At 53.1% G+C, this 26,766-nt stretch overlaps 1 protein-coding gene across 3 annotated transcripts in view; it reads left to right on the forward strand.

Annotated features, from left to right (window-relative positions):
* Positions 1 to 26,766, forward strand: part of CDHR2 (cadherin related family member 2) — a 47,723-nt gene that overhangs the window by 18,198 nt on the left and 2,759 nt on the right. For 2 of the 3 annotated variants that reach the window (XM_015141480.3, XM_077937453.1), the window contains 28 exons: positions 1,972 to 2,111; positions 2,254 to 2,304; positions 4,537 to 4,626; positions 7,125 to 7,214; positions 8,127 to 8,252; positions 8,323 to 8,469; positions 8,550 to 8,625; positions 8,737 to 8,852; positions 8,961 to 9,194; positions 10,586 to 10,741; positions 10,824 to 10,985; positions 11,838 to 11,899; positions 12,169 to 12,412; positions 15,084 to 15,323; positions 17,972 to 18,041; positions 18,192 to 18,797; positions 19,709 to 19,780; positions 20,547 to 20,596; positions 23,273 to 23,424; positions 23,572 to 23,680; positions 23,772 to 23,860; positions 24,318 to 24,386; positions 24,493 to 24,570; positions 24,665 to 24,725; positions 24,802 to 24,926; positions 25,449 to 25,562; positions 25,643 to 25,723; positions 26,470 to 26,527. In XM_015141480.3, coding sequence (XP_014996966.3) covers positions 1,972 to 2,111; positions 2,254 to 2,304; positions 4,537 to 4,626; positions 7,125 to 7,214; positions 8,127 to 8,252; positions 8,323 to 8,469; positions 8,550 to 8,625; positions 8,737 to 8,852; positions 8,961 to 9,194; positions 10,586 to 10,741; positions 10,824 to 10,985; positions 11,838 to 11,899; positions 12,169 to 12,412; positions 15,084 to 15,323; positions 17,972 to 18,041; positions 18,192 to 18,797; positions 19,709 to 19,780; positions 20,547 to 20,596; positions 23,273 to 23,424; positions 23,572 to 23,680; positions 23,772 to 23,860; positions 24,318 to 24,386; positions 24,493 to 24,570; positions 24,665 to 24,725; positions 24,802 to 24,926; positions 25,449 to 25,562; positions 25,643 to 25,723; positions 26,470 to 26,527 — 3,668 coding nt within the window. The remainder of the gene's footprint in view (positions 1 to 1,971; positions 2,112 to 2,253; positions 2,305 to 4,536; positions 4,627 to 7,124; positions 7,215 to 8,126; positions 8,253 to 8,322; positions 8,470 to 8,549; positions 8,626 to 8,736; positions 8,853 to 8,960; positions 9,195 to 10,585; positions 10,742 to 10,823; positions 10,986 to 11,837; positions 11,900 to 12,168; positions 12,413 to 15,083; positions 15,324 to 17,971; positions 18,042 to 18,191; positions 18,798 to 19,708; positions 19,781 to 20,546; positions 20,597 to 23,272; positions 23,425 to 23,571; positions 23,681 to 23,771; positions 23,861 to 24,317; positions 24,387 to 24,492; positions 24,571 to 24,664; positions 24,726 to 24,801; positions 24,927 to 25,448; positions 25,563 to 25,642; positions 25,724 to 26,469; positions 26,528 to 26,766) is intronic. The other variant, XM_077937454.1, reaches the window with a different exon arrangement.

Raw genomic sequence — 26,766 nt, forward strand, 5'->3', positions numbered from 1 at the left:
TTCTTCCTTTCTGGATTTTACACACATTGCATCTGCTTTTGTCTCTTTGGCGAAAACTAAGCTGCAGACCCACGCCTAGCTGCAAGGGAACCTGGCAAATGTGGCCTTCATTCTGGTTGGCCATGTGGCCAGCTCAAAATCTGGGGCTCCATTGTTTTCAGAAAAGAGAGACAAATGGATATTGGGGGACAAGTCACAGCCTTTGTTATAGCGCAAAATGGAATCCAGGAATATCGAAAGCTGCCAGATGAAACAAGAGACACCAAGGAGTATTGACAAATACAAAACTTGTGCAAGCAATCCCCTGATCAAGAGAAAGTATTTCCATCACCCCAGAAAGTTCCCTGTGTCCAGTTCTCGTCAATCTCTGCTCCCTATAGGCAACTGCTGTTCTCATGTCTACCCCATGGAGGCTGGAGAGGGAGGAGTGTATGGGACTTTTTCTTTTTTTTTTTTGAGACAGAGTCTGGCTCTGTGCCCCAGGCTGGAGTGTAGTGGTGCGATCACGCTCACTGCAGCCTCCACCTCCTCGGCTCAAGCGATCCTCCCATCTCAACCTCCCAGGTAGTTGGGACTACAGGCATGCACCACCATGCCTGGCTAGTATTTTATTTTTCTAAGTAGAGACAGGGTTTTGCTACATTGCTCAGGCTGGTCTCAAACTCCTGGGCTCAAGCAATTCTCCCACCTCGGCTTCCCAAAGTGCTGGGATTACAGGCATGAGCCACTGTGCACCACTACACCTGGCTAATTTTTTATTTTTATATTTACTTATTTTTGAGACAGAGTCTCGCTCTGTAGCCCAGGCTGGAGTGCAGTGGCACAATCTCAGCTCACTGCAACCTCCACCTCCTGGGTTCAAGCAATTCTCCTGCCTCAGCCTCCCCAATAGCTGGGATTACAGGTGCACACCACCACACCTGGCTAATTTTCTGTATTTTTAGTAGAGACGGGGTTTCACCATGTTGGCCAGGCTGGTCTCGAGCTCCTGATCTCAAGTGATCCTCCCACCTCCGCCTCCTGAAGTGCTGGGATTACAGGCATGAGCCACCTCGCCTGGCCTAATTTTAAAATTTTTTTGTATAGATGGGGGTCTCGCTATGTTGCCTAGGCAGCTCTCAAATTCCTAGGCTCAAGCAATGCCCCATCTCAGCCTCCCAAAGTGCTGGGATTACAGATGTAAGCCACCACACCTGGCCTTCTGCTTTTAAAAGAAATTCAACTTTCTTGTGGGCCATGAAAGTATCAGGGGGTGTAGGCTCCCACGCCAGTGGCTGAAGCCCTCGGAGCCCTGTGGTGGAGCTCAAGGGAAACACATCTTCGTGAAGAGGAGAAACTCCTTGCTAATGAACAGCGGGGCCCGCGGAGGTGTTGGAGCAGAGGCTGGAGGGGTAAAGGAGGTGGGGCTCAGGGATAGGGTGGGTTTGATGAATCTGTAAAAAGTTCCTTTCAGGCTAGGGAGGGGACAACCAGCCTGCTGCTGTGCTCAGACATGCAGTACAAGAGTTAGGGCTCTCAGGAGGCCAGCAGCAGACTGGATACAGCTTTTGAGCAGAAAGGGGGTGTCCTGGAAGGTTCTCCAAAGCTCTAGTCTGCATCCAGCTGCCGCAGCTGGAAAGGTTCACGCCAGCCACGTCTAGTCTTGTGTCACGGGAACTCGGTATTCCGGAGAGGGCAGGGCCACAGGCTTGGCAAGGGGAGGGGCAGATGCCTGGGTACAGCCCCCGCCCCCCACACTGTGTCCACTGCCCTTCAAGCCACTTGGCACAAGAGAAGTCAGGATGCTGCTATCCAAAGGCCTCAGAATGCATGTGGAGGAACAGAGGCCCTGAGGGCTGGGGAGGTCCCAGATGGCAAGTCCAGCCTGTGTACGGAGCAGCCAGGCACCCAGCCCAGCCTCACAGCCAGCTTGGCCAGACCAGCACTGAAAGGGTGGCTGTGGACCTTGGGTGGCCCCTGTCCCATCCCCAGGTGCCCAGGTCTTCTGGTTGGTAGCTGAAGACCCAGACAATGACCCTCTGACCTATGGGATGAGCGGCCCCAATGCCTACTTCTTCACTGTCACTCCGAACACTGGGGAAGTGAAACTGGCCAGCGCTCTGGACTACGAGGTAAAGAGCATCAGCCGGAGAGGGCACGGGACGCAGAGGAGGGGCTGGGAGGGCTCCGGGAGCCCACATCCTCGTGGCAGCACCCCCTGTGCTGCCACGCAGGATGGGCTCACCACCGGCCCCTTCTCTCTGGCTGCTGCAGACACTCTACACATTCAAAGTCACTATCTCCGTGAGCGACCCCTACACCCAGGTGAGTCGGGAGGTGCCGGGGGGGTCGACAGGGATCGCGAGAGCCCGTTTCTGACTGCGTCCCCACCTCTGGCAAGGGAGAGACCCCCAGTTAACAGTGAATTTAATGTCTATTTATATCAAGATTATACGAGTCCATTTCCTTGTCATCTGATATTATCAAGATGTCAGTATTTTAAAAATTTTATTTAAATTATATAAATATATTATTTGTATCATAGAGGGCTTTTTTGTTTACATATAAATATATTGGTTATATTTTAAATAGAAATTAAATGTATTATTAATGTATATAAATATTGATTAGAAAAGTGCCGAGGCCGGGCGTGGTGGCTCAAGCCTGTAATCCCAGCACTTTGGGAGGCCGAGACAGGCGGATCACGAGGTCAGGAGATCGAGACCATCCTGGCTAACACGGTGAAACCCCGTCTCTACTAAAAATACAAAAAACTAGCCGGGCGAGGTGGCGGGCGCCTGTAGTCCCAGCTACTCGGGAGGCTGAGGCAGGAGAATGGTCTAAACCAGGGAGGCGGAGCTTGCAGTGAGCTGAGATCCGGCCACTGCACCCCAGCCTGGGTGACAGAGCAAGACTCTGTCTCAAAAAAAAAAAAAAAAAAGAAAAAAGAAAAGTGCCGAATGCCTCCCCACCCCAGGGCTCCAGAGGCAAAAAGATCACTCTCAACTGCTTTGGCTGAATGTGTTGGCGACTACACTCTTATTTCCCACTTTGGAAGGCCAAGGTGGGCGGATCATCTGAGGTCAGGGGTTCAAGACCACCCTGGCCAACATGGAGAAACCCCATCTCTACTAAAAATACGAAAATTAGCTGGGCGTGGTGGCGCCGGCTTGTAATTCCAACTACTCAGGAGGCTGAGGCACAAGAATCGCTTGAACCCGGGAGGTGGAGGTTGTGTTGAGCTGAGATCGCACCACCTCACTCCAGCCTGAGTGACAGGGCAAGACCCCATCTCAAAAAAAAAAAAAAAAAAAAAAAAAAATTACAGGTAAAACTAAAGTTCCCTTGGAAAATCCTTCCCGGCTCACTCCCACTGAAGTGTCGACCGTCACTGTGTGCTTTGACAGCCCTCAGCGCTGAGGTGCATGCCTCCATGCATTTCTTGGTGTGTTTTCTGAAACCCAGTGGGACCCAGCTGTCTATATTGTCTTGAAAGCTGCCTTGCCCATTCAGCGATTGAGCTTAGAGCTATCTCTGGGTCTGCATACAAATCCCTAATTTTTGTAACGTCTGTATCTAGGGTGGGAGCCGCTCTTAAGCTGATCCCCTCTGGTGGCCACATCATTGTTCACAGATTTATACTATGGCAAACAAAGTGAAAATGCACATTCCTGTAATAGGACAGGAACTTTTTTCCAATTTTTTATTTTATTTTTTTGAGTTAGGATCTTACTCTTGCCCAGGCTGGAGTGCAGTGGTGCAATCACAGCTCACAGCAGCCTCTACCTCCTGGACTCAAGTAATCCTCTTAACTCAGCCTCCAGAGTAGCTGGGACTACAGGCGCTCACCAGCCATACTCAGCTAATTTAAAAATTTTTTGTAGAGACAGAGTCTCACCATATTGCCCAGGCTGGTCTTGAACTCCTGGGCTCAAGTGATCCTCCCATCTTGGCCTCCCAAAGGGCACAGGCATGAGCCACTGCGCCTGGCTGGCTGGCACATTTTATATTTAAAAAATTAACTGCTGTGTGTGGTGGCACACGCCTGTAATTCCAGCACTTTGGGAGGCCAAGGCGGGCAGATCACCTGAGGTTGGGAGTTCGAGATCAGCCTGACCAACACGGTAAAACCCCATCTCTACTAAATACAAAAAACTAACTGGGTGTGGTGGTGCATGCCTGTAGTCCCAGCTACTTGGTAGGCTGAGGCAGGAGAATCGCTTGAACCTGGGAGGTGGAGGTTGCATTGAGATGAGATTGCGCCATTGCACTCCAGCCTGGGCAACAAGAGTGAAACCCTGTCTTAAAAAAAAAAAAAATTAACTAATGATGCCTGCAATTTACTTTCAAATGGTTCAGAAAACAACATGTGGAGAGAACCTGGTCTCTACAAAAAAAAAAAAAAAAAAAAAAGCCCCCAAAAACATATGGTGAGAAAGAGAGACCAAACAGTAGGTTGATCTGGATGAAGGACACCAGCTCTTTGTACAATACTTGCAACTTTTCTGGTGTTTTAAATTCTATTTTCTGGGGTCCCCTGGGCTTTCTCACTTGCAGGTGCAGAAGGAGATGCAGGTGATTGTGGAAGACAGAAACGACAACGCACCCGTTTTCCAGAACACCGCATTCTCCACCAGCATCAACGAGGTGACGCCTGCCTTAACGGGGCTGTGGGGCAGGGGGCATCCCAAAGAGCTTCTCAGAGTAGGAAGAGCCAGAGGCAGTCAGGGGGGCATTCAGGGTGGGGAAAAACCTCTCCTAGCAGGGGCATCTTCAAGAACCAAAGCCAGGGGGATGCAACCCCACAAACAATGGTGACAGCAATATTTTGCAGTCGATCAGGTTAGGAATTATTTCAGTGATGAAAGCAAAAAAAAAAAAAAAAAAAAAAGGGAGTTGATTTTTTTCGTGTATCTGAAAAATGTAGAGGTACCTCAGCATGGCTAGATCCAGGCACTCAAATCGTATCTTGATTTGATTTGAGCCAAATCATATCGTGAAATTTGATTTGAAATCATATCTTCAGGCATGGCTGGATCCAGGTACTCAAATCACATCAAGATATGGTTTGAGTTTCTCTCCTCCTCTCAGCTCTGCTTCTCTCATTGCCTCCAACCTGGGGGATGAGAGGCAAGTCTCTCATGTGGTGATAAAAGTACAGGCTTGCCAGGCGCGGTGGCTCATGCCTGTAATCCCAGCACTTTGGGAGGCTGAGGTGGGCAGATCACCTGAGGTCGGGAGTTCGAGATTAGCCTGACGAACATGGAGAAACCCCGTCTCTACTGAAAAAAAAAAAATTAACCGGTTGTGGTGGCACATGCCTGTAATCCTAGCTGCTCAGGAGGCTGAGGCAGGAGAATTGCTTGAACCTGGGAGGCAGAAGTTGCAGTGAGCCGAGATTGCGCCATTGCACTCCAGCCTGGGCAACTAGAGTGAAACTCCATCTCAAATAAATAAATCAATAATAAAAATATATAAAAAATAAAAAAGAACAGGCTCACATTGAAGAGACCATCTTTCTCAATCTTTCCAGCCAAAAGCCCAGGGCTGACTTTCATTGGCTCATTTTAGATCATGTGCTCTCCTTGAGTCAATTTAGGGGTGTGGAAGGCTTCACAGGTTAGGTCTGCATCATGGGCCTTCCCCATAGCAAGGAGGAGGAGTGGGGCCAGTTCCACTTAAGCTACGTGGGTGGAAAGGAGGTTCCCCAATGGTCACTGGGCAGCAAACACCACCACTCCTGAACTGCCGTTGCCATGTGCCTGCAAAGACCTTCCAGGTGGGGGGCCCCACACCAGGCCAGACACGTGTGGTCTGGACAGCCATGTGACAGGCTCTGATGGAATGCCTCGGCACCTGGCACTGTCCTAGGTGCTGAGGTTACCTGGGGAGCAAGACAGACCTGGTTGCTACTCTCAGCAGCTCACCATCTAGGGAAGGCCACAGACAGGAACCAATGAAACAAAATGAGCAAAATGATTTCAGGTGGTGGTGAGCCCCGCCCCGAGCACGAGAGAAGGCAAAGTGAAGGAAGTGGCTGCAGAAGGCGCTACTTTAGGTTGAAGGGTCAGGAAAGGCCTCTCTGAGTTGAGGGCATCTGAACAGAGACCTGAATGGCAAGAAGGAGCTGGCAGGGGATGCTCCAGGAAGGGGTGCTCCAGGCAGGGGGAACAACAGGTGCAAAGGCCCTGAGGCAGGAACAAGCTCAGCCAGTGCGGCTGGAGGGGAAGGGGTAGGAGGAGGTGAGGTCAGAGAGGCTGGTGGCAGCCCAGGCTCGAAGGAGTCTGGACTGTGATCTGGGCAGAATGGGGGCACCCTTGGGGGATTTGAAGCACAAGAGTGATGTGGTCTGATTCATGATTTTCAAAGATCTCTTTGGCCACCATTAGGAAGTAGAGGTCATGGCTGGGTGTGGTGGCTCACGCCTATAATACTAGCACTTTGGGAGGCTGAGGCAGATGGATCACCTGAGGTCAGGAGTTGGACACCAGCCTGGCCAACATGGCAAAACCCTGTCTCTACTAAAAATACAAAAAAAAAAAAAAAAAATTAGCTGGGCTTGGTGGTGGGTGCCTATAATCCCAGCTACTGGGGAGGCTGAGGCAGGAGAATCGCTTAAACCCAGGGGGCAGAGGTTACAGTGAGCCGAGATTGTGCCACTTCACTCCAGCCTGGGCGAAAAAGTGAAACTCCGTCTCAGGCAAAAACAAAACAAACAAAAAAAGGAAGTAGAGGTCGTGTGTACAGGAGCCCAGGAGCAGAGGGCTCCCAGAAGAAGCCCCCAGCTCTGTAGGGTGCTGTTTGAAACCCATGGCTATAGGCTGTAGAGAGCACATGGGATGTCTGAGTGTGCAGTGGCACCGTGAGGCTGGGCTCTAGAATGATCCCTCGTCCTGGTTCTGAGGGGCTCCGAAAATCAGAAGCCAGCTCAGGTGGTGGAGAGGCTGTGTGGGGCGGGGAGGAGGGAGATCCTCCCTGCCGCCCCGCACCCCCAGCTGCCTTCCACCCGCAGCCCTGGTGGGAAGGACAGGGGAACACTGTCCCCTGAGTGCACAGCTGAGGACACTGAAGCTCGGGGGGCAGTGACAGACGAGGGAGAGGAGGAGCTGGGTTTGAGCTGGTAAGCGACAGGTCCCTCCCTGCAGACCCTGCCCGTGGGCAGCGTGGTGTTCTCCGTGCTGGCCGTGGATAAAGACATGGGACCTGCCGGCATGGTCGTGTACTCCATAGAGAAGGTGAGTATGAAGGGGGCCCTGACCGCCTTCGTGACCGCCAGGGGGCAGCATATCCACAGACAACCCATGGGGCCTGAGCGTTGGGGTGGGGACGTTGGTCGTGCCTTGGCCCAGCCCTGGCCCCCAAACCTTCCTCTGGCCACCAGCCCCCCTCCCCGGAAACCTCGCTTTGCCCACTTGCCTAAAGAGGGTGCCTGCTGCAGACCAGACCCTTCTTCCCGCCCGCCTGCTCCCAGGTCTTGTCCAGGTTCCACAGACAGTAAGGGGCGTGTGAACCCATTTCTCATGGAAACAGAGTTGCTGTTGATAGCGCCATTTACCGAGCACCAACCGTGTGCCTGGCACATACCATGCAGTCACCCTTTGGTATCTGTGGGGAATTGGCTCCAGGATCCCTGAGGACACCAAAATCCCTGGCTGCTCAAGTCCCTGGACATGCAATGGGGGTAGTATTTGCATGTAACCTAGACACATCCTCCTGTGTACTTTAAATCACCTCTAGGTTACCTCTAATACCAATGCAATGCAAATACTATGTAAATATAGCGTATTATGTATGCTATATTGTTTAGGGAATCATGGCAAGGGAAAAAGTTTGTACATCTTCAGTACAGACACAACCATTGTGAGCATAGCTACAGTTTTGATCTGTGGCTGGTCAAATCTGTGGATGTGGAACCCACAGAGATGGAAGGCTGACTGCATCTTATTGGATCCTCCTTTCAACCCACTGAGGGTTGTCACCAGCCCCATTTCCCAGAGCTGGAGACTGAGGCTCAGAGAGGTCATGCGACCTGGTGCCAGTGGCGTGACTGGTCAGTGGTAGAGCTGGGGCCTTCCCTGTGTTGCTGAGTGGGATCCTCGGGGCAGGGCTGTCCCTAGGGAGACTGACCCAAGTCTGCTCTGCCCCAGGTCATCCCTAGCACTGGGGACAGCGAGCATCTCTTCCGGATCCTGGCCAATGGCTCCATCATCCTCAGTGGCAGCCTCAGCTACAACAACAAGAGCGCTTTCTACCAGCTGGAGCTGAAGGCCTGTGTGAGTGGGGGTGCCAGAGGGGGGGCCTAGGACCCACGGCGCTGGCTCACGGGCGGCCATCTCCCCGCAGGACTTGGGCGGCATGTTCAACAACAGCTTCACCATCCAGTGCTCCCTGCCTGCCTTCCTGTCCATCTCCGTGGTGGACCAGCCTGACCTTGACCCCCAGTTTGTCAGGGAGTTTTACTCGGCCTCTGTGGCTGAGGACGCAGCCAAGGTGCCCGGGGGACCTGTGGGGTATGAGTGGAAGCGGGAGGCGGGGGAAGTTTGAGGAGCACTGACCAGGCACCATTCCAGGGAACCTCGGTGCTGAAAGTGGAGGCTGTGGATGGCGACAAAGGCATCAATGACCCTGTGATCTACAGCATCTCCAGTGAGAATGGGGTGTCCCCAGGCCAGGGCTGGGCCGGGGCCGGGGTCAAGGCTCCGTCAGAGCCACTGGAGCAGCTGTTCTAGCTGTTCCACCTGTCCCCTTGCTTGCCAGACTCCACGTGGCCCGGGTGGTTTGACATCGGGGCAGATGGGGTGATCAGGGTCAACGGCTCCCTGGACCGTGAGCAACTGCTGGAGGAGGATGAGGAGGTGCAGCTGCAGGTCACGGTGAGCAAAGGCCCCACCACCCCTGTCAGAATCCTGCTCTCTAACCTCTGGCTTTTGGTCTCTCTGAGCACTGGCTCTCTGACCTCTGACCTCTGCTCTGTGCCTCAGGCCACCGAGACACACCTCAACATCTATGGGCAGGAGGCCAAGGTGAGCATCTGGGTGACAGTGAGAGTGTTGGACGTCAATGACCACAAACCTGAGTTTTACAACTGCAGCCTCCCAGCCTGCACCTTCACCCCCGAAGAGGCCCAAGTGAACTTCACTGGCTACGTGGACGAGCATGCCTCCCCCCGCATCCCCATCGATGACCTCACCATGGTGGTCTACGACCCGGACAAGGCAAGCGTGGTGGTGCGGGTGTGGGCGGGGGTGGCATGGTGGCCTACGACCCGGACAAGGCAGGTGTGGTGGCGTGGGTGTGGGCGGGGGTGGCAAGGTGGCCTACGACCCGGACAAGGCAGGTGTGGTGGCGTGGGTGTGGGCAGGGGTGGCAAGGTGGTCTACGACCCGGACAAGGCAGGTGTGGTGGCGTGGGTGTGGGCAGGGGTGGCTGGGGGAGGCCAGTGGAAGCCCGGATTGAGTGACAGTGCCATGTGGTGCTGGGTGGTGGTGCTGGTGGTGCAGGGCGTGGTGACGGAAAATGGGGGTGCTGTGTGCTCTCTGGAAACCTTCGTCGGTAAGCAATGTCATCCTCTGGGCAATCTGTGTGGGGCTGAATAGGAGGCCGTGCTGAGTGGAGGCTGATGTTGAACGTCAGATGATGCTGAGTAGAACGTCATTGTCCGTGGTGATGGGTGGCTGACGAGGTCTCCTGGCATTGGGTGGCCATGATTTGGGTAGTCATGGGAACTGGAGGAGGCTGAGCAGTGTTGGGACAAGTGGTTTGAGGGTGTGAGGTGGGAGGGTGCTTTTTTTTTTTTTTTTGAGATGGAGTTTCACTCTGTTGCTTAGGCTGGAGTGCAATGGCCCAATCTTGGCTCACTGCAGCCTCTGCCTTCCAGGTTCAAGTGATTCTCCTGCCTCAGCCTCCCGAGTAGCTGTGATTACAGGCGTGTACCACCTCACCCAGCTAATTTTTCTGTTTTTAGTAGAGATGGAGTTTCACCATGTTGGCCAGGCTGGTCTCGAACTCCTGGCCTCAAGTGATCCACCCACCTTAGCCTCCCAAAGTGCTGGGATTACAGGCGTGAGTCACCATGCCTGGCCATGGGAGGGCACCCTTAAGTGGAGGCTGCAGTGAGAGGTGGGTTACATGGTGGCGCTGGAGGATGAGTAACTCTGGAGGGTGTGTGATGTTAGGTGATACTGAGGGGGTGGGAATGTTGCATGGAGGACAGCGTCGGGCAGGGTTAGGTTGGCCAGAAGGGTGGCACTGGCCAGGGGGGTGATGTAGGGTGTGAGTGGTGTTTGGTGTTGCTGTGGGGGTTGGGGGTGGGGGATGTGAAGTGTGGGTGGGAGGGACAGTTGACAGGGGCGAGGGGTGTGTGTCCAGGCTCTAGCCCAGGCCTGGGACCCACAGTGCCTAGGGAGCTGTCTTCTACGGAGCCCACATTTGCAGGGTCTGGTCACCAGCCCAGCCTCCTGCACCCTCTCTCGCAGTCTTTTGAGAGGCCCCTTCCATGGGACCTCATCGGGTGGGGCATCCAGAGATAAGAGCCTGGGGACTGGGGGAAGATGCAGGTAGGCAGAGCAGGGGGGACAGGTCCCTGCTAGACAGCCTACCTTTACAGGGCAGCAATGGGACCTTCCTGTTGTCGCTGGGGGGCCCCGACGCAGAAGCCTTCAGTGTCTCCCCGGAGCGGGCAGCGGGCTCAGCCTCCGTTCAGGTGCTGGTGAGAGTGTCCGCGCTGGTGGACTACGAGAGGCAGACGGTGATGGTGGTGCAGGTGAGGGCTGCTCTGGAGTGCCGGGGGCAGAAGCTGTGGGGCACTTGGGCCCCACAGCTGCTGCCTCCTCCCCTGCCTCCAGGTCGTGGCCACAGACTCAGTCAGCCAGAACTTCTCCATCGCCATGGTGACCATCCACCTTAGAGACATTAATGACCACAGGCCCACATTTCCCCAGAGCTTGTACATCCTCAGGGTGCCGGAGCACAGCGCCACTGGCTCTGTGGTCACCGACAGCATCCACGTGAGTGATGTGGACACGGTGGGGCTGTGGGGTCCCAGCAAGCAGGCATGCGTGTGTGTGTGAGAGACAGTGTGTGTGTGTGACAGTGTGAGAGTGTGTGAGAGTATGAGTGTGTGTGTGTGTGAATGTGAGTGTGATTGTGTGAGTGTGTGTGAGTGTGAGTGTGTAAGAGAGAGTGTGAGTTTGAGTGTGATTGTGTGTGTATGTGTGTGTGAGTGTGACTGTGTGTGACTGTGTAGGGCGTGTGTGTATGTGAGAGTGTGTGACTGTGTGTGAGTGTGAGTGTGAGAGTGTGAGTGTGTGTGAGTGTGAGCGAGAGTGAGTGTGTGAGTGTGTGAATGTGAGAGTGTGTATGATGTGTGAGTGTGATTGTGAGTGAGTGTATGTGTGAGTGTGTGTGATTGTGAGTGTGTGAGTGTGTGAGAGTGTGAGTTTGAGTGTGATTGTGTGTATGTGTGTGAGTGTGTGAAAGTGTGAGTGTGAGAGTGTGTGTGACTGTGTAGAGTATGTGTGTATGTGAGTGTGTGTGACTGTGTGAGAGTGTGAGTGTGAGTGTGTGAGACTGTGAGTGTGAGTGTGTGAGTGTGACAGTGTGAAAGTGTGAGTGTGATTGTGAGAGTGTGTGAGTGTGTGTGAGTGTGAGAGTATGTGAGAATGTGTGTGAGTGTGAGAGTGTGAGTGTGAGTGTGTGAGTGTGTATGTGTGAGATGGGGGTGACCATGAGTGAATCCGAGTGTGCTGGGGATTCTCCCTTCGTGTCAGGAAGCATGACAGCTCTGTCCCCACGAATGGCATGGGTGGTAGTGTGTGCATTGCCTCCACACAGCACCCTGCCGTGTCTCTGCCTCACAGGCCACGGACCCAGACACGGGCGCATGGGGCCAAATTACCTACAGCCTGCTCCCAGGAAATGGGTAAGGGCTCAGGGTGGGCCGTGGGCAGGTGGGTGAGCAGGGCCCAGGCCCACCTGTGTGCTTCTCCGCCGAGATAGAATAGCTGGGGAAGACCGAAGGCACTCAGTTATATTTCAATTTCAGATAAGCAAAGAATGATTTTTTAAAATAATGAATATGTTGCATATACTGCATGGGATATGCTGAAATATTTGTTGTTATATATCTGAAATTCACACTGAAATGGCCATCTTGTGTCTCTATTTGCTGAACCTGGCCCCTCTGAGCAGGGTAGACCTCTTCCAAGTGGATCCCGTCTCAGGGACGGTGACGGTGAGGAACGGTGAGCTGCTGGACCGGGAGATCCAGGCCGTGTACTACCTGACACTGCAGGCCACAGATGGCGGGAACCTGTCCTCCTCCACCATGCTGCAGATCCACCTGCTGGACATCAATGACAATGCGCCCGTGGTCAGCGGCTCCTACAACATCTTCGTCCAGGAGGAGGAGGGCAATGTCTCCGTGACCATCCAGGTGTGAGCCCGCCTGGACCTGGTGGGTAGGGCTGGGGGAGGGGACCGAGCCTGCTCTGTGGGTATGCTGGCCCTGGGTAAAGTCAGGGCTCTGCTGTGTGGCTCTGAGACAGTCATTCAGAATCTCTGGGCCTGTTTCCTCTCAGGAAATGAAGAAAATTACAGCCTTACTCTCAGGGTCATTGGGGAATAATTTGATGACTTGTGTGAGGAGCTCAGCATTGGGCCTGCCACAGAGCAATCCCTCAAAAACATACACTTCTTTTTTATTTACCCACCTGCCCCACTCCAAAAATGACTTGAGGTGGCTTAGGTAAATAGTAAGATAAATATATGAAAGAAATAAGAAAAAAGAGAAAATAAGGGTGGCATTTGTTAAAGGGCACAAAGGTAAAATTAGAACCCAGTGCTACAGAATTGCTCGGAGTGAGCTGCGATTTCTGATCTGAGCTTCGTGGAGGCCAAAGCAAAAAGGGAAATGAGATCAGTGGCCAGGTTCACAGAATTCATGAGATAAAAACCCACTAGTGGCTCCAGAGAAACACCAGGGAGTAGCTTCCTCCCTTGTCCTGAGGAGTTTGGAAGCTTCGCCCCTGAGGCATCTTGTGAGAAGTGAGAAACCAGGTCCTCAGAGTGACAATCTGGCGGCCACAGAGCCCTCCCTTCTTTCCAGCACTGTGTAGTTTCCAGACCATGTTCCTATCCCTGATCTCTTGACCAGCTTTTGAAGCAGGCAGTCTAATACTTCCCATTTTGCAGGAGACAACAGGCTCAGAAAGGTTAAGTGATTTTCTATGGTTACACAGCCAGTAAATGACGGCGCTGGGGCTGCAGCCCAGACCTTTCTGGCCCTGAAGCTTTGGCCTTTCCTCCTTCCTGCTTGGCACTTCTCCCCTGGTCTGTGAGCTCCTTGGGGCAGGAGCATTTCCGGTCGGCTGCTGTAACCATGGTGCCCAGTGTGAGCCCCAGGAAGCACTCGATGAATTAACTGACCTGAGTTCAGGGCACCACGGGATGAGCAGACAGGGTCAGGCATTTGGGAAAAAAATGTCTCCAGCTGCTTTCAAATGATGCATGTAATAAACAAGATCCCAGCAGAACGAAATGGAGGAGCTGAAGGTGGGGACCAGCAGGGAGGAAGGAAAGAATTGGTTAAGTCAGAGTGGTCCCACTCTGGATTCAAGGCCACGTTTGCTGAGCACCTACCCAGTCTTTGACTGGGTCCTGGGTCCTCAGAGATGAGTCCACCACTCTTCCTGTCCCCAGGCAGCTCCCAGTTGGGAAGAGGGCATCAGTCACCCAGTGGTGTCACCTGTGCTATGTTGAGACCGAGAGAAAGAGCCAACCTGGCCTGGAGTCAGGCAGGGAAGTTGTGGGGGGCATCGGGGTGAGGGAACAGAATCTGCAAAGTCCTGGCAGCATGGAGGAACCCATTGTGTTATCCACGCTGGTTCACCCCAAAGGCAAACCAAGCACGCCTTCAGGGCGCTGGCAGGGCAGGAACACACACGTACACACACGCTCACAGACGTACAAAGTGGGTGAAGAATCAGCTATTTAAAACATATAGCACTGATGACTGGGCATGGTGGCTGATGCCTGTAATGCCAGCACTTTGGGAGGCTGAGGTGGGTGGATCACTTGAGGTCAGTAGTTCGAAACCAACCTGGCCAACATGGTGAAACCCCATCTCTACTAAAATTACAAAAATTAGCTGGGTGTGGTGGCACACGCCTGTCATCCCAGATACTTGGGAGGCTGAGGTAGGAGAATCACTTGAACCCAGGAACTGGAAGCTGCAGTGAGCTGAGATCACACCACTGCACTCTACTCTGGGCAACAGAGCGAGACTCCACCTCAAAAAAAGAAAAGAAAACGAAAGGATAGACATGGTGGCTCACGCCTGTAATCCCAGCACTTTGGGAGGCTGAGGTGGGTGGATCACCTGAGATCAGCAGTTCAAGACCAGCCTGGCCAACATGGCGAAACCCCATCTCTACTAAAAAATACAAAAAAAATTAGCCTGGCATGGTGGTGGGCACCTGTAATGCCACCTACTTAGGAGGCTGAGGCAGGAGAATCGCTTGAACCCAGGAGAAGGAGTTTGCAGTGAGCGAGAGAACTCATGCCATTGCACTCCAGCCTGGGGGACAAGAGTGAAACTGTCTGAGAGAAAAAACAAAAAAGAAAAAAAACAAAAGAGAAAAAAAGAAAAAAGAAAAAACTCTGTATATAGCACTGACATAGTCATTATGGGAAAATGAGAATCTTGCTGGACTTCACACTTACGAGTTTAAAACTTTCTTTGAATGTCTACAATTTCCTGTCCCCATATCCCCCTTCCTGCTAGAGTATCAGTAGCAAAAGGGCCTGTCTTGATGGGGGTTCTATTCCTTGCACCTGGAACAGGGCTGGGCACGTAGGTCCACAGTGGCTGTTTTTGAGATGAAAGAATGACCTCAGTGCTGAAGATCTCAGAAGCTCTTGCACACTGTTGACCTGAGCCCCTTAGATGGGAAACTGAGGCTGGGAGATGGGCCCACTGGCTCCAGGCCTGATTACTGCCTGCGTGGGCCAACGCTGGAGAGGAGGGTCTGGCTGCATCGGAGGGGCTGGGGGCTGGGAATGCCCGTGGCCGATGGCCGATGGCCAACCCCTGCTTACCTGCACAGGCCCACGATAATGATGAGCCGGGCACCAACAACAGCCGTCTGCTCTTCAGCCTGCTGCCTGGCCCCTACAACCACAACTTCTCCTTGGACCCCGACACAGGGCTCCTCAGAAACCTGGGGCCCCTGGACAGAGAGGCCATCGACCCCGCCCTGGGGGGCCGCATTGTGCTGACAGTGCTTGTGTCTGACTGCGGAGAGCCCGTCCTCAGCACCGAAGTCAATGTCACCATCACTGTGGAGGTAAGACCTGGCTCAGCCAGGATGGGCCCGGGGGTCTCCCAAGCCGATGGCCAGCCCCTCCAGCTTGAGTCACACTTCTGCCTTCTGCTGCCAGCCTGCCTGGGTTACAGTCCCGCTCACTCGTATGGTCCCAGGCAATTACGCAACCTCCCTGAGCACTCAGGCTCCTCGTCTATAAAACGGGGGTGAAAAGGTTAAAGATGAAGTGAGTTAATGAATGGAAAGTGCTTGGTAGCATGCCTGGCCTATAGACGGTCTCAGTAAATATCAGCTCTAACTGTCACTCACAAAGTCCCACCTGATACCCTCTTGTCTCCCTGCCACCATTGAAAAGCAAAGGGAAGGGGTGAAAATCAGCACTGCTGGTGTCTACTGCACATCAGGGCATCCCCCAAGGTCGGGGTGGTTATTACTACTGCACATCAGGGCATCCCCCAAGGTCGGGGTGGTTATTACCTTTTTGCATTTATTTATTTATTTATTTATTTATTTATTTATTTATTTATGAGACAGGGTCTCCCTTTGTCACCCAGGCTGGAGTGCAATAGTGCCATCATGGCTCACTGCAGACTCAACCTCCCAGGCTCAAGTGATCCTCTCGCCTCAGCCTCCTGAGTAGTTGGGACTATAGGCACATGCCACCATGCCTGGTTAATTTTTTTATTTTTGTAGAGATGGGGTTTTTCCGTGTTGCCCAGGCTGGTCTGGAACTCCTGAGCTCCAGCAATCCACCCGCCTTGGCTTGCTAAGTAGCTAAGACTATGCGTGCCACCACGCCTGGCTAATTTGGCTAATTTTTAAAATTTATTTTTCATAGAAACAGAGTGTCACTTACTGCCCAGGCCAGTTTTGAACTGTTGGCCTCAAGCGATCCTCTCAACTCAGCCTTACAAAATGCTGAGACTACAGGCATAAGTCACTGAGCCCGGCTTATTACCATTTTATTGATCGAGCAACTGAGGCAGGCCTGGGTGCGGTGGCTCATGCCAAAAACCCCAGTACTTTGGGAGGCCAAGGTGAGAGGATTGCTTGAGCCCAGGAGTTCGAGACTGGGCTGGGCAATATAGCGAGACCCCATCGCTACAAAAATAAAAAATTAGCCAGGCATGGTGGCATGTACCTGCAGTCCCAGCTACTTGGAAGGCTGAGGCAGGTGGATCGTTTCAGCCCAGGAGGTTGAGGCTACTGTGAGCTATGATCATGCCACTGCAATCCAGCCTATGAGACAGAGCAAGACCCTATCTCAAAAAAAGAAACTGAGGCACAGAGAGGTTCAGTACCTTGCCTGGGGTCACAAAATGGGGTTTTGACTCCGATCAGTCTGGTTCTAAGGCTGCCACCAGCCTACAAGTCACCTTCCTCTGGAACAGTATTGTAACAAATGTGCACCTCTGCCATGTCTGTGATGTAGATGGCACCCCATAGGGTTGTGCAGTGCACAGCCAGCACCACTGCACATAGCAGTCCCATGTCCCCTGGATTGGGCTGTGCCATTTTCACACAAGGGTCAGAGAGTGAGACCTCAGAAATGAAGAAATCGCAGCAGAATGAGGACTTGCTGGTTGTCCTTGGGATGGGAGGGCTGCAAAGAGAGAACTTCATTTCCTGAGTGCACAGGTTTCTTCACCCCTGTGAGTAGTCCTCACAATTGCCCTGTTAGTGGGACTACTACCCCGTTTTGCAGATGAGGATGCTGAGGTCCAGAGAGGTCAAGGTCACACATGAGGCAGAGGTGCAGCAAGATGTGACTCAGCGCTCTTAGCCACTTCTGTGAGTTAGGGTGACCTTGAGAATGCAGCTGGTCTTGTGCATGGAGCCAATGATGTCATCTCTGGGAAATTAGCAGCAGAAAAGACATCTAGCTAAGGTGCAAGGACGCTGTCTTCCAAATGTTCACTCTAGGGTTATTCAGAAAAACAAACACCTGTTATGTGACCCACAAACCCGGGAAGGCCTGGCGTGCTCAGGGCATCCCCCAAGCACATGCCAGTGTTAGGGGACACAGGGGAGGGCAGAGTCACCTCCAGGCTGTGACAATAGTTGCAGGGCTCCAGCTGTGCCCAGTGGGCTAGGGCTGGCCACAGAGGTGAGAGCTGAAAACAGCTGGTGTCCAAGGCAGGGGCAGGTCTAAGCTTCTGCAGGTCCCCGGAGCCCAGCTCTGCCTAAGCACAGAGCTGGTGTCGTGGGCTCAGTTGTGTGCAGGAGGGACAGGGGTAGGAGGGGACAAGGGAAACTGTGGGCCTTGGGGCCTTTGTGGACATATAATGGTATTGGTGCCAACACAGTAAATCCGAGAGATGGAAGTCAAACAGGGCCAGGCAGGGCCGCAGGTGGGGACCCAGAACTGTGTTTCCAGAAAGCAGGGTCTAGAACATTCTAAAGCTGTGGTCAGAGAAACAGGAAGCAAGCAGGGCTTCCTGAGGATGGATATGTAAGGCCAAGGTCCCACTGTAGGTCCCGAACCCCAGGTGTGTGACCTGGGCAAGTTCCCTCCTCTCAGAGCCGGTTTCCTCATCTGGGAAGTGGGCAGTGAGGTCTGGGCACTAGCAGAACCGGTGCCTCAGAGCACAGGGACTATTGGTTTCTCAGGTTGGCTCTGGGGAGGGTGAGATGGGATCCCGGGGACTCAGACCTATCTCTGCCTGCAGGACATCAATGACAACCTGCCCATCTTCAACCAGTCCAGCTATAACTTTACGGTGAAGGAGGAGGATCCAGGTACTTGCTCCCTGGGCCAGGAGAGTCACTGGGGCTGGGGCCTGGCGTGGCTTTGTCAGGGTGGATCTGGAGTTCCAAGAGAGGCGAGGACAGAGGAGGCTTCCTATGGCGGGGCCAAGAGTCCCTCAGAGCTCTGCCCCTTGTCCACAGGAGTGCTAGTAGGCGTGGTGAAGGCCTGGGATGCAGACCAGACGGAAGTCAACAACCGCATCAGCTTCAGCCTGTCAGGGAGTGGTGCCAACTACTTCATGATCCGAGGCTTGGTGCTGGGGGCTGGGTGGGCTGAGGGCTACCTCCGGCTGCCCCCGGACGTGAGCCTGGACTACGAGACACAGCCCGTCTTCAACTTGACAGTGAGTGCCGAGAACCCAGACCCCCAGGGGAGTGAGACCATAGTAGACGTCCACGTGAATGTGAAAGATGTGAACGACAATCCCCCCACCCTGGATGTAGCCTCACTCCGGGGCATCCGTGTGGCTGAGAATGGCTCACAGCATGGCCAGGTGGCTGTGGTGGTTGCCTCGGATGTGGACACCAGCGCCCAGCTGGAGATACAACTTGTGAACATTCTCTGCACCAAGGCCGGGGTCGATGTGGGCAGCCTGTGCTGGGGCTGGTTCTCAGTGGTGGCCAACGGCTCTGTGTACATCAACCAGAGCGAAGCCATTGACTACGAGGCCTGTGACCTGGTCACGCTGGTTGTGCGGGCCTGTGACCTAGCCACGGACCCTGGCTTCCAGGCCTACAGCAACAATGGTAAGGTGGCCTGGCCTTGCAGGGCTTGGCAGGCCACAGCTTAGGGGCTGTGGGAAGGAGCCCTGGGCTGGGACTTATAAGATCTGGGCTCAGATCCTGGCTCCAGCCCTTTCCAGCTGCAAATATTGGGAAAGTCCCAAACCCTCTCCAAGCTTCAGTTTCCCTATCTGTCCAGTGGAGTTGGGCAGTAGGGTTGGCTGTGAAGATTCAATGAGAACATGGATGTAAGGCATTTATTGCAGTGCCTGGCATGCAGTAGCATCAAAGTAATGCCATTATTTTGCAAGATGCTGTGAAAGAAAGATCATACTTCAGAGTCAGATGTGTACTTGTATCCCACTTCTGACACCAAATAGCAATAATAGCCACATTAACAACTAGCATATATTGAGTCCTTATGACAGCCAAGAACTACACTGGGCACCTCGTAAGCATTTTTGCATTTCCGCACAACCTGTGGGGTAGGCGGTCCCTATCCAATTTTATAGATGAGGAAACTGAGGCAGAGAATGGGCATTTAAACAACCAGCTTACATAGTTAGAATGTGTCCATATAATGTCATAGGTGAGATCTACCTAGGCTGGGCCCAGTCCTGGCCCACCACTATTGCTGTGTGACTTTGACAAGCTGCTTATTAGCTCTGAGGTCTGGGATAATACTCCCACCCACATAGGCCAGAGAAGACTGAGCAGGCATTCTGGATCAGGAGCAGGGGAGGGGACTGAGCAGGCATTCTGGGTCAGGAGCAGGGGAGGGGACTGGACATGGGGAACACATGGGAGAGAGGCTGCAGGGCATGGGGTTAAGGCTGTGGGGCATGGGGTTGAGGCTGGGGACCACCAGGTTGAGGCCCAGGCTCCTTGGGTCAAGCTCTTGCCCAGAGCCAAAGCCAGCTTATCTTGTCTCCTAGGAAGCCTCCTCATTACCATCGAGGACATAAATGACAATGCACCCTATTTTCTGCCTGAGGAAAAGACTTTTGGTAAGCAGCAACCCCCTTTACACACCGTACCCCTGCTCCATGAGGCCACCTTTGAGCAACCCCCACAGACCCTCCATGGACCCAGGGGGGACTTTTAGAAAGGGGGGAGGCCTCTAATTCTGCCTCTTCCTAGGGCTGCAATAGGAGATGACACTGGAATTTTTTTTTTCTTTTTCTTTTTTTTTCTTTTTGAGATGGAATCTCACTCTGTCGCCCAGGCTAGAGTGCAATGATACGATCTCGGCTCACTGCAATCTCTGCCTCCCAGGTTCAAGCAATTCTCATGCCTCAGTCTCCCGAGTAGCTGGGACTACAGGCATGTGCCACCGTGCCTGGCTAATTTTTGTATTTTTAGTAGAGATGGGGTTTCATTGTGTTGGCCAGGCTGGTCTCGAACTCCTGGCCTCAAATGATTTTCCTGCTTTATGATTTGGCCTCCCAAAGTGCTGGGATTATAGGTGTGAGCCACCACGCCCAGCCAACATTGGAGTTTCCATTCCGGCTCTGCCTGACCTAACTGTCTGGCCCTGGGCCAGACCTTGCCTCTCTATGCCTCCATTACCTCATGGTCCTGTGGGTCTGTGACAATGGGAGGTGGATGACTTGCTAACTTCTGGCCCAGTGGTGACTGTAATGGGGGTCTCTTTTGGTAGAGAGGTTGAGGGCAGATTTAGAGGGATGAGCCCTGAGCTGTGCTCATGGCCAGCCTTGGTCCAGGTGGGCAGTGTCCCAACCCTGCTGACCCCCTTCCCATTCACACCTGCAGTGATCATCCCTGAACTTGTGCTGCCCAACCGGGAGGTGGCTTCTGTCCGGGTAAGTTCTTGGCTCCAGCCTTTGTTGGTTACGTGAGCCCCAGTGGACACAGAGCTGAGGCCTTCAGGCCTTTAATGGTAGAAAGAAAATATATGGGCTCCAACATATGAAAAAGAAAACCCCAGAAGGGAAACACCTATCTAATCAGTGTAATCAAACTTCACTGTGTTAAATGTAGCATTCATAAAAATGTCATGACCGCAAACACCACTCGCAGTCTAGATATTTCTTACTCTGCCAGAATTCTTGAGTGGTACAGAGAACTCGTAGCCAATTGTAAATTAAACCAGTGCCTTGTCATTAAATAATTCTCAGAGCCAGCCAGGCACGGTGGCTCACGCCTGTAATCCCAGCACTTTGGGAGGCCAAGGCAGGTAGATCACCTGAGGTCGGGAGTTTGTGACCAGCCTGACCAACATGGAGAAACCCTGTCTCTACTAAAAAATACGAAATTAGCCGGGCGTGGAGGCACATGCCTGTAATCCCAGCTACTGGGGAGGCTGAGGCAGGAGAATCAACCCGAGAGGCGGAGGTTGCGGCGAGCCGAGACCGCGCCATTGCACTCCAGCCTGGGTGACAAGGACGAAACTCTGTCTCAAAAAAAAAAAATTATCAGAGCCAAATCATAAAAAGGCTTTCAGCTGTTTATGGTGTCGGATGTGGACGAGTTTATTAGGGGTGGCGGCCATGCCGTGTGGGGATGAGGCCTCCCACACCACCGAGGGCTGGGCCTGGCTGAGCTTCTTACTGACCTGGAGAGCTGCCTACTCTCTCTGGGACTCCGTTTCCCTCTTCGACAAGAAGCTGGCAGTTCCCAGAATGTGACATGTGGGTGCCACTCCCTATGCTGTGGAAAGGACATGGATATAGGAGATGGACAGGGCTGGCCTCCCCCACTTAGAGCTGAATGTAGGGACATGGTCTCTCAGAGCTTCAGCTTCCTCTTGTAAAATGGGGATAGTAATTCTCCCTCTCTACGTTGACGTTCATGCTAGAGACAGTGACTGTGTGACTTTCAAGCCTTAAGACAGTTTCCCAATCTTCTGCCAATTTCGTTCTAATGTCATGAGTTTAGCCACGGCAATTTTCTTTAAATAGACTTCTTTTTAAGACTTAAGCACTGGTGTTGGCCTATCCTCAGCAGTAACGTTGGTGAACTCGAAGCTCTGTGTGCTGGTTTAATTTTTCTCTGAAAGGCACTAGAATGAATAAAAATGTTTATGTCCCCTCCCCAACCAGTTTCATGGTCCACTAGGGGAGTTGGTACTCACATTAGCACCGAAATGAGGGATCCCAGGGGAGGTGCTTAGGAAATCGGAGCATTGCTGTGTGTGTGCATGCCAGTGTGTGTGTGTGTCCAAGTGTGAATGTGTGTGCGTATGTGTATAAAGGTGAGCAAGTGTATGAGAATGTGTGGGACAGTTTGTGGGCATGTATAAGTGTGTGACTGTGAGTGTGTGCATGTGTGTGTGTTACTGTGCAAGTATTTGTGTATATGAATTGAGTGTGTGTATTTGTGTGTGTGAATTGTGTGTATTTGTGTGAATTGAGTGTATTTGTGTATGTGAATTGAGTGTGTGTATTTGTGTGTGAATTGTGCGTGTTTGTGAATTGAGTGCATTTTTGTGTGTGTGAATTGAGTGTATTTGTGTGGAGTGTGTATTTTTGTGTGTGAATTGTATTTGTGTGTGCATGTGAATTGAGTGCATGTATTTGTGTGTGTGAATTGAGTGTGTGTATTTGTGTGTGTGTGTGAATTGAGTTTGTGAGGGTGAATGCCTGTGAGAGCGAGGGGGGGGGTGTGTGTGTGTGAGGACAAGTGTGTGAGTGTGAGAGGGTATGTGAGTGTATGTGAGAGTGTGAGAATAAATGTGTGTAAGGGTGTGTGAGGGTGTGTGTGTGTGCATCTGTGTAAGTGTGGGTGTATTAAAGTGAGAGAGTGTGTGCGTGAGTGTGAGAGTGTGAGGGGGCGTGTGTAGTGTGCATGAGAGTGTGAGAGTGTGTGAGTGTGTGTGGGGGTGCGAGTGGGTGTGAGTGTGTGTGAGTGTGAGGGTGTGTGAGAGTGTGTGTGAGAGTGTGAGGGTGTGTGAGAGAGTGTGAGAGTGTGTGAGGGGTGTGTGAGAGTGTGAGTGTGTGTGAGGGAGTGTGTGAGAGAGAGTGTGAGGGTGTGTGAGAGAGAGTGTGAGGGTGTGAGAGAGTGTGAGGGTGTGAGAGAGAGAGAGAGTGTGAGGGTGTGTGAGAGAGAGTGTGAGGGTGTGTGAGAGAGAGTGTGAGGGTGTGTGTGTGTGAGAGTGTGTGTGAGGGGTGTGTGTATGTGTGTGTGAGAGTGTGTGAGAGTGTAAGAGTGTATGTGTGAGTGTGTGTGTGTGTAAGTGTGTGTGAGACTATGGCAGTGCAGGGGTGTGTGGGGAGCAGGGCAGGATTTCAACATGTGAGGGACTTAGGGCAGTGATCTGTTTAGAATTGGGGAACAGGGGCAGGGATTTGTCCAAATCTGGATTTGCAGAGCAGGCACACTGTTTTTTGAAACCATTTGCTTATTCGGGACAGTGTGGGGATGGTGGATAGAGACGTCGAGGACTAACCTCCCAGGCCACCCTTGCCTCTGATTCCTGCTGGGGTGGAGGGATGCCTGGCCTGGCTGGGCCCCCAGATATTATCAACTCTTGCTCCCAGGCCAGAGACGATGATTCAGGGAACAATGGCCTCATCCTGTTCTCCATCCTCCGAGTAGACTTCATCTCTAAGGACGGGGCCACCATCCCTTTCCAGGGCATCTTCTGGATCTCCAGCTCCTCCGAGGCCGACGTGTTCACTGGGAGCATTCAGTAACTGCGGGTGGCCCCGGGAGGGAGGTTGTGAGGAGGGGCCTGATAGGAGCTTTCAGGCAGCAAGTCCCCCATCCTGGAGGTTACAAGTCTCCTGAGGATTCAGCTTGGGTTCCAAGACTGACCTGCACCTCCCGCCTTCCACAGGCCAGTGACCAGCCTTGATTCCACTCTCCAAGGCACCTACCAAGTGACAGTCCAGGCCAGGGACACACCTTCCGTGGGTCCTTCCCTGGAAGCCAACACCACCCTGAATGTGAGTGCCAGTCCCACTTCCAGCCCCCAATGCCCTCTGCCAGCCCCCAGAGTCCCTCATGCCTCATCTCCTGCACACCCTCTTCCCTCAGCTCTTCACCGTGGACCAGAGTTACCGCTCGCGGCTGCAGTTCTCCATACCAAAGGCGGAGGTGGGCGCCAACAGAGAGGCGATTAATGAGTAGGTCTGGGGGGCCCGGGAGGGAGCGGTGGGAAGAACAGGGTGTAGGAGCCTGGTTCCCGACAAAAGCTGGATGGGATGTCTCTCAATCCTGTTCCTGACCCATGTTTGACCTTGTCCCTGTCTTTAACCCTGTACTTTAACCTGCACCACGTTCCTGCATGTCCCCAGAAGCCCATACCCAGCCGAGGGCAGAGGAAGGCCTTGGAACAGGGCTGCCATGTACAGTTGTGAAGGCTGTGCCCTGCACAAGGGTACTCTGCTTGCTAAGCTATTAACCCAGCCCCAGAGGAAGGGATTTCCTTTTGTAATTTTCACAGAGGTGCTACCTACTCAGCCAACAGAGCTGTCCAGAGGAGGTGCCCCTTTCTCGCTCACACAATTCTTAATTCCACTGGCTCAGCCCTGGTCACAGACCCAGGCTAAGACCCCTCGGTGACATATGCCTCCTTTGCAGGGCTCTTACCCAGGCAACCAGGACTACAGTATACATTGTGGACATTCAGGACATAGATTCTGCAGCTCGGTGAGTGCCCAGAGGCCTGGGGGTGGGGGTGAGGGAGATAAGCGGTAGCAGGAAGGGCCTGCTGGGTGATCCAAGCTGCTGACTCTTCAGCTCTGTCCCCCTCCAGGGCCCGAGCTCACTCCTACCTCGATGCCTACTTTGTCTTCCCCAATGGGTCGGCCTTGACCCTTGATGAGCTGAGCGTGTGAGTGGGGCTGCCCTTGGGGCAGGTGTGAGGGTGAGCAGGAAGCCTGGGGTGTACCAAAGTCCCTCGGTCCTAAGTGAAGTTCTGTGGCCAGGATGATCCGGAATGATCAGGACTCGCTGATGCAGCTGCTGCAGCTGGGGCTGGTGGTGCTGGTGAGTGTGGGCAGGGCGGGGCAGCAGGTGGGGCTGCTGGGACCCCACAGCCTCCCTCACACTTGTCCTTCTCCAGGGCTCCCAGGAGAGCCAGGAGTCAGACCTGTCGAATCAGCTCATCAGCGTCATCATAGGATTGGGAGTGGCTTTGCTGCTGGTCCTTGTGATCATGACCACGGCCTTCATGTGTGTGCGGAAGAGGTGTGACTCCCATTGCCTCTGTGTCTACAACCTTCACCCTCTCCCACTACCCAAGATATCGGGGGGCGGGGGTAGAAAGAGCTGGGGTTTAGGCACAGGTATACATGCATTCACTCCCCAGTGACCCAGTGTGAGATCTTGGGGGAGTCACCTCCCCTCCCTGAGCCTCAGTTTCCTCATCTGCGAATGGGCACGACACTAGATTCCTCAGTGCACTCAAGGAAGTAATGTGCATCTCACACCCAGCAAGACGTCTGGCACACACTATGCATTTAATAGATGTTGCTGCTTTTTCCAATATGTATAGAGTCAGCAACCTTATCTAGGTGTGACTTCAAGCCTTGTCACTGGCTATGTGACCTTCAGCACATCACTTGCTTTCTCTGGCTCTTACTTCTACTCTCTGTAAAATAGAGCTAACATTCACCTCCCAGGATGTTGTGAAGCAACACACTCAGGGCCTCCACTGAGGACACAATAGGTGTGCAGCAACAGTGTGACCCCTCTTCCGGTTCCCCACAGCTACAACCGGAAGCTTCGAGCTATGAAGGCTGCCAAGGAGGCCAGGAAGACAGCAGCAGGGGTGATGCCCTCAGCCCCCGCCATCCCAGGGACTAACATGTACAACAATGAGCGGTGAGCAGGGGTCAAAGGGTAGGTAAGAGGCCTGGTGGGGTGGCTGAGGGCCAGGCCACTTGACTAGGCTTTCTCTCCAGAGCCAATCCCATGCTGAACCTCTCCAACAAAGACCTGGGCTTGGAGTACCTCTCTTCCTCCAATGACTTGGACTGTGTCAGGTAAGCAGTGCCCCTCACAGCCAGGCTAGGTGGTGGTGGTGGTACAGGTAGTGATGGTAATGGTGATGATGATGGTGGTGGTGATGATGGTGATGAGGATGGTGTTGGTGGCAGTGATGGTGTTGGTGGTGATGATGGTGATGACAATGGTGATGGTGGTGGTCATGGTAGTGGTAGTAGTTGTGGTGGTGGTGATGGCGGTGAGGTGATGGTGATGGTGGTGATGATGGTGTTGGTGTTGAGGTGGTGGTGATGGTGGTGATGGTAGTGGTGGTGGGTGATGGTGATGGCAATGGTGATGGTGGTGGTCATGGTAGTGGTGGTAGTTACTGTGGTGGTGGTGATGGTGATGGTAGTGATGGTGATGGTGGTGATGGTGGTGGTGATGGTGTTGGCGTTGAGGTGGTGGTGATGGTGGTGATGGTACTGGTGGTGGGTGATGGTGATGACAATGGTGATGGTGGTAGTGATGGTAGTGGTGGTAGTTACTGTGATGGTGGTGGTGATGGTGGTGGTGATGGTGATGGTAGTGATGGTGGTGATGATGGTGATGATGACAATGATGATGGTGTTGAGGTGATGGTGGTGATGGTAGTGATGATGGTAGTTGTGATGACACTGGTGGTGGTGATGATGGTGGTAGTTGTGGTGGTGATGGTGATGGTGATGATGGAGGTGGTGGTTCTTGGGCACAGCAAGGGAGGACTGGGCCTGCCAACACCTGCGCTCCATCACCTCTCTTACAGCATCAACTCCCTGGACGACAACTCTGTGGATGTGGAGAAGAACAGTGAGGAAGTCAAGGCAAGATGGGGGATGAATTGGTGCCTAGAGATTCCAACTTGGGTTCTCCTGTGGAGGGGTTCAGGACAGAGTTCAAGGGACCTGCTACTGACATGGGCAGTTCTGCTTCTCTGCACCAGGCCCCAGGAAGCCCTGCGGCTTTGGAATGGGGTCCAATTCCTGCTCCTCCACTGGTTCACTGTGTGACCCTGAGAGGTTGACTTCTTGCCTCTGCGTCTCAGTGTTTTCACCTGTAAATG

This window comes from Macaca mulatta, chromosome 6 (assembly GCF_049350105.2).
Source record: "Macaca mulatta isolate MMU2019108-1 chromosome 6, T2T-MMU8v2.0, whole genome shotgun sequence".
Classification (NCBI taxonomy): Eukaryota; Metazoa; Chordata; class Mammalia; order Primates; family Cercopithecidae; genus Macaca; species Macaca mulatta.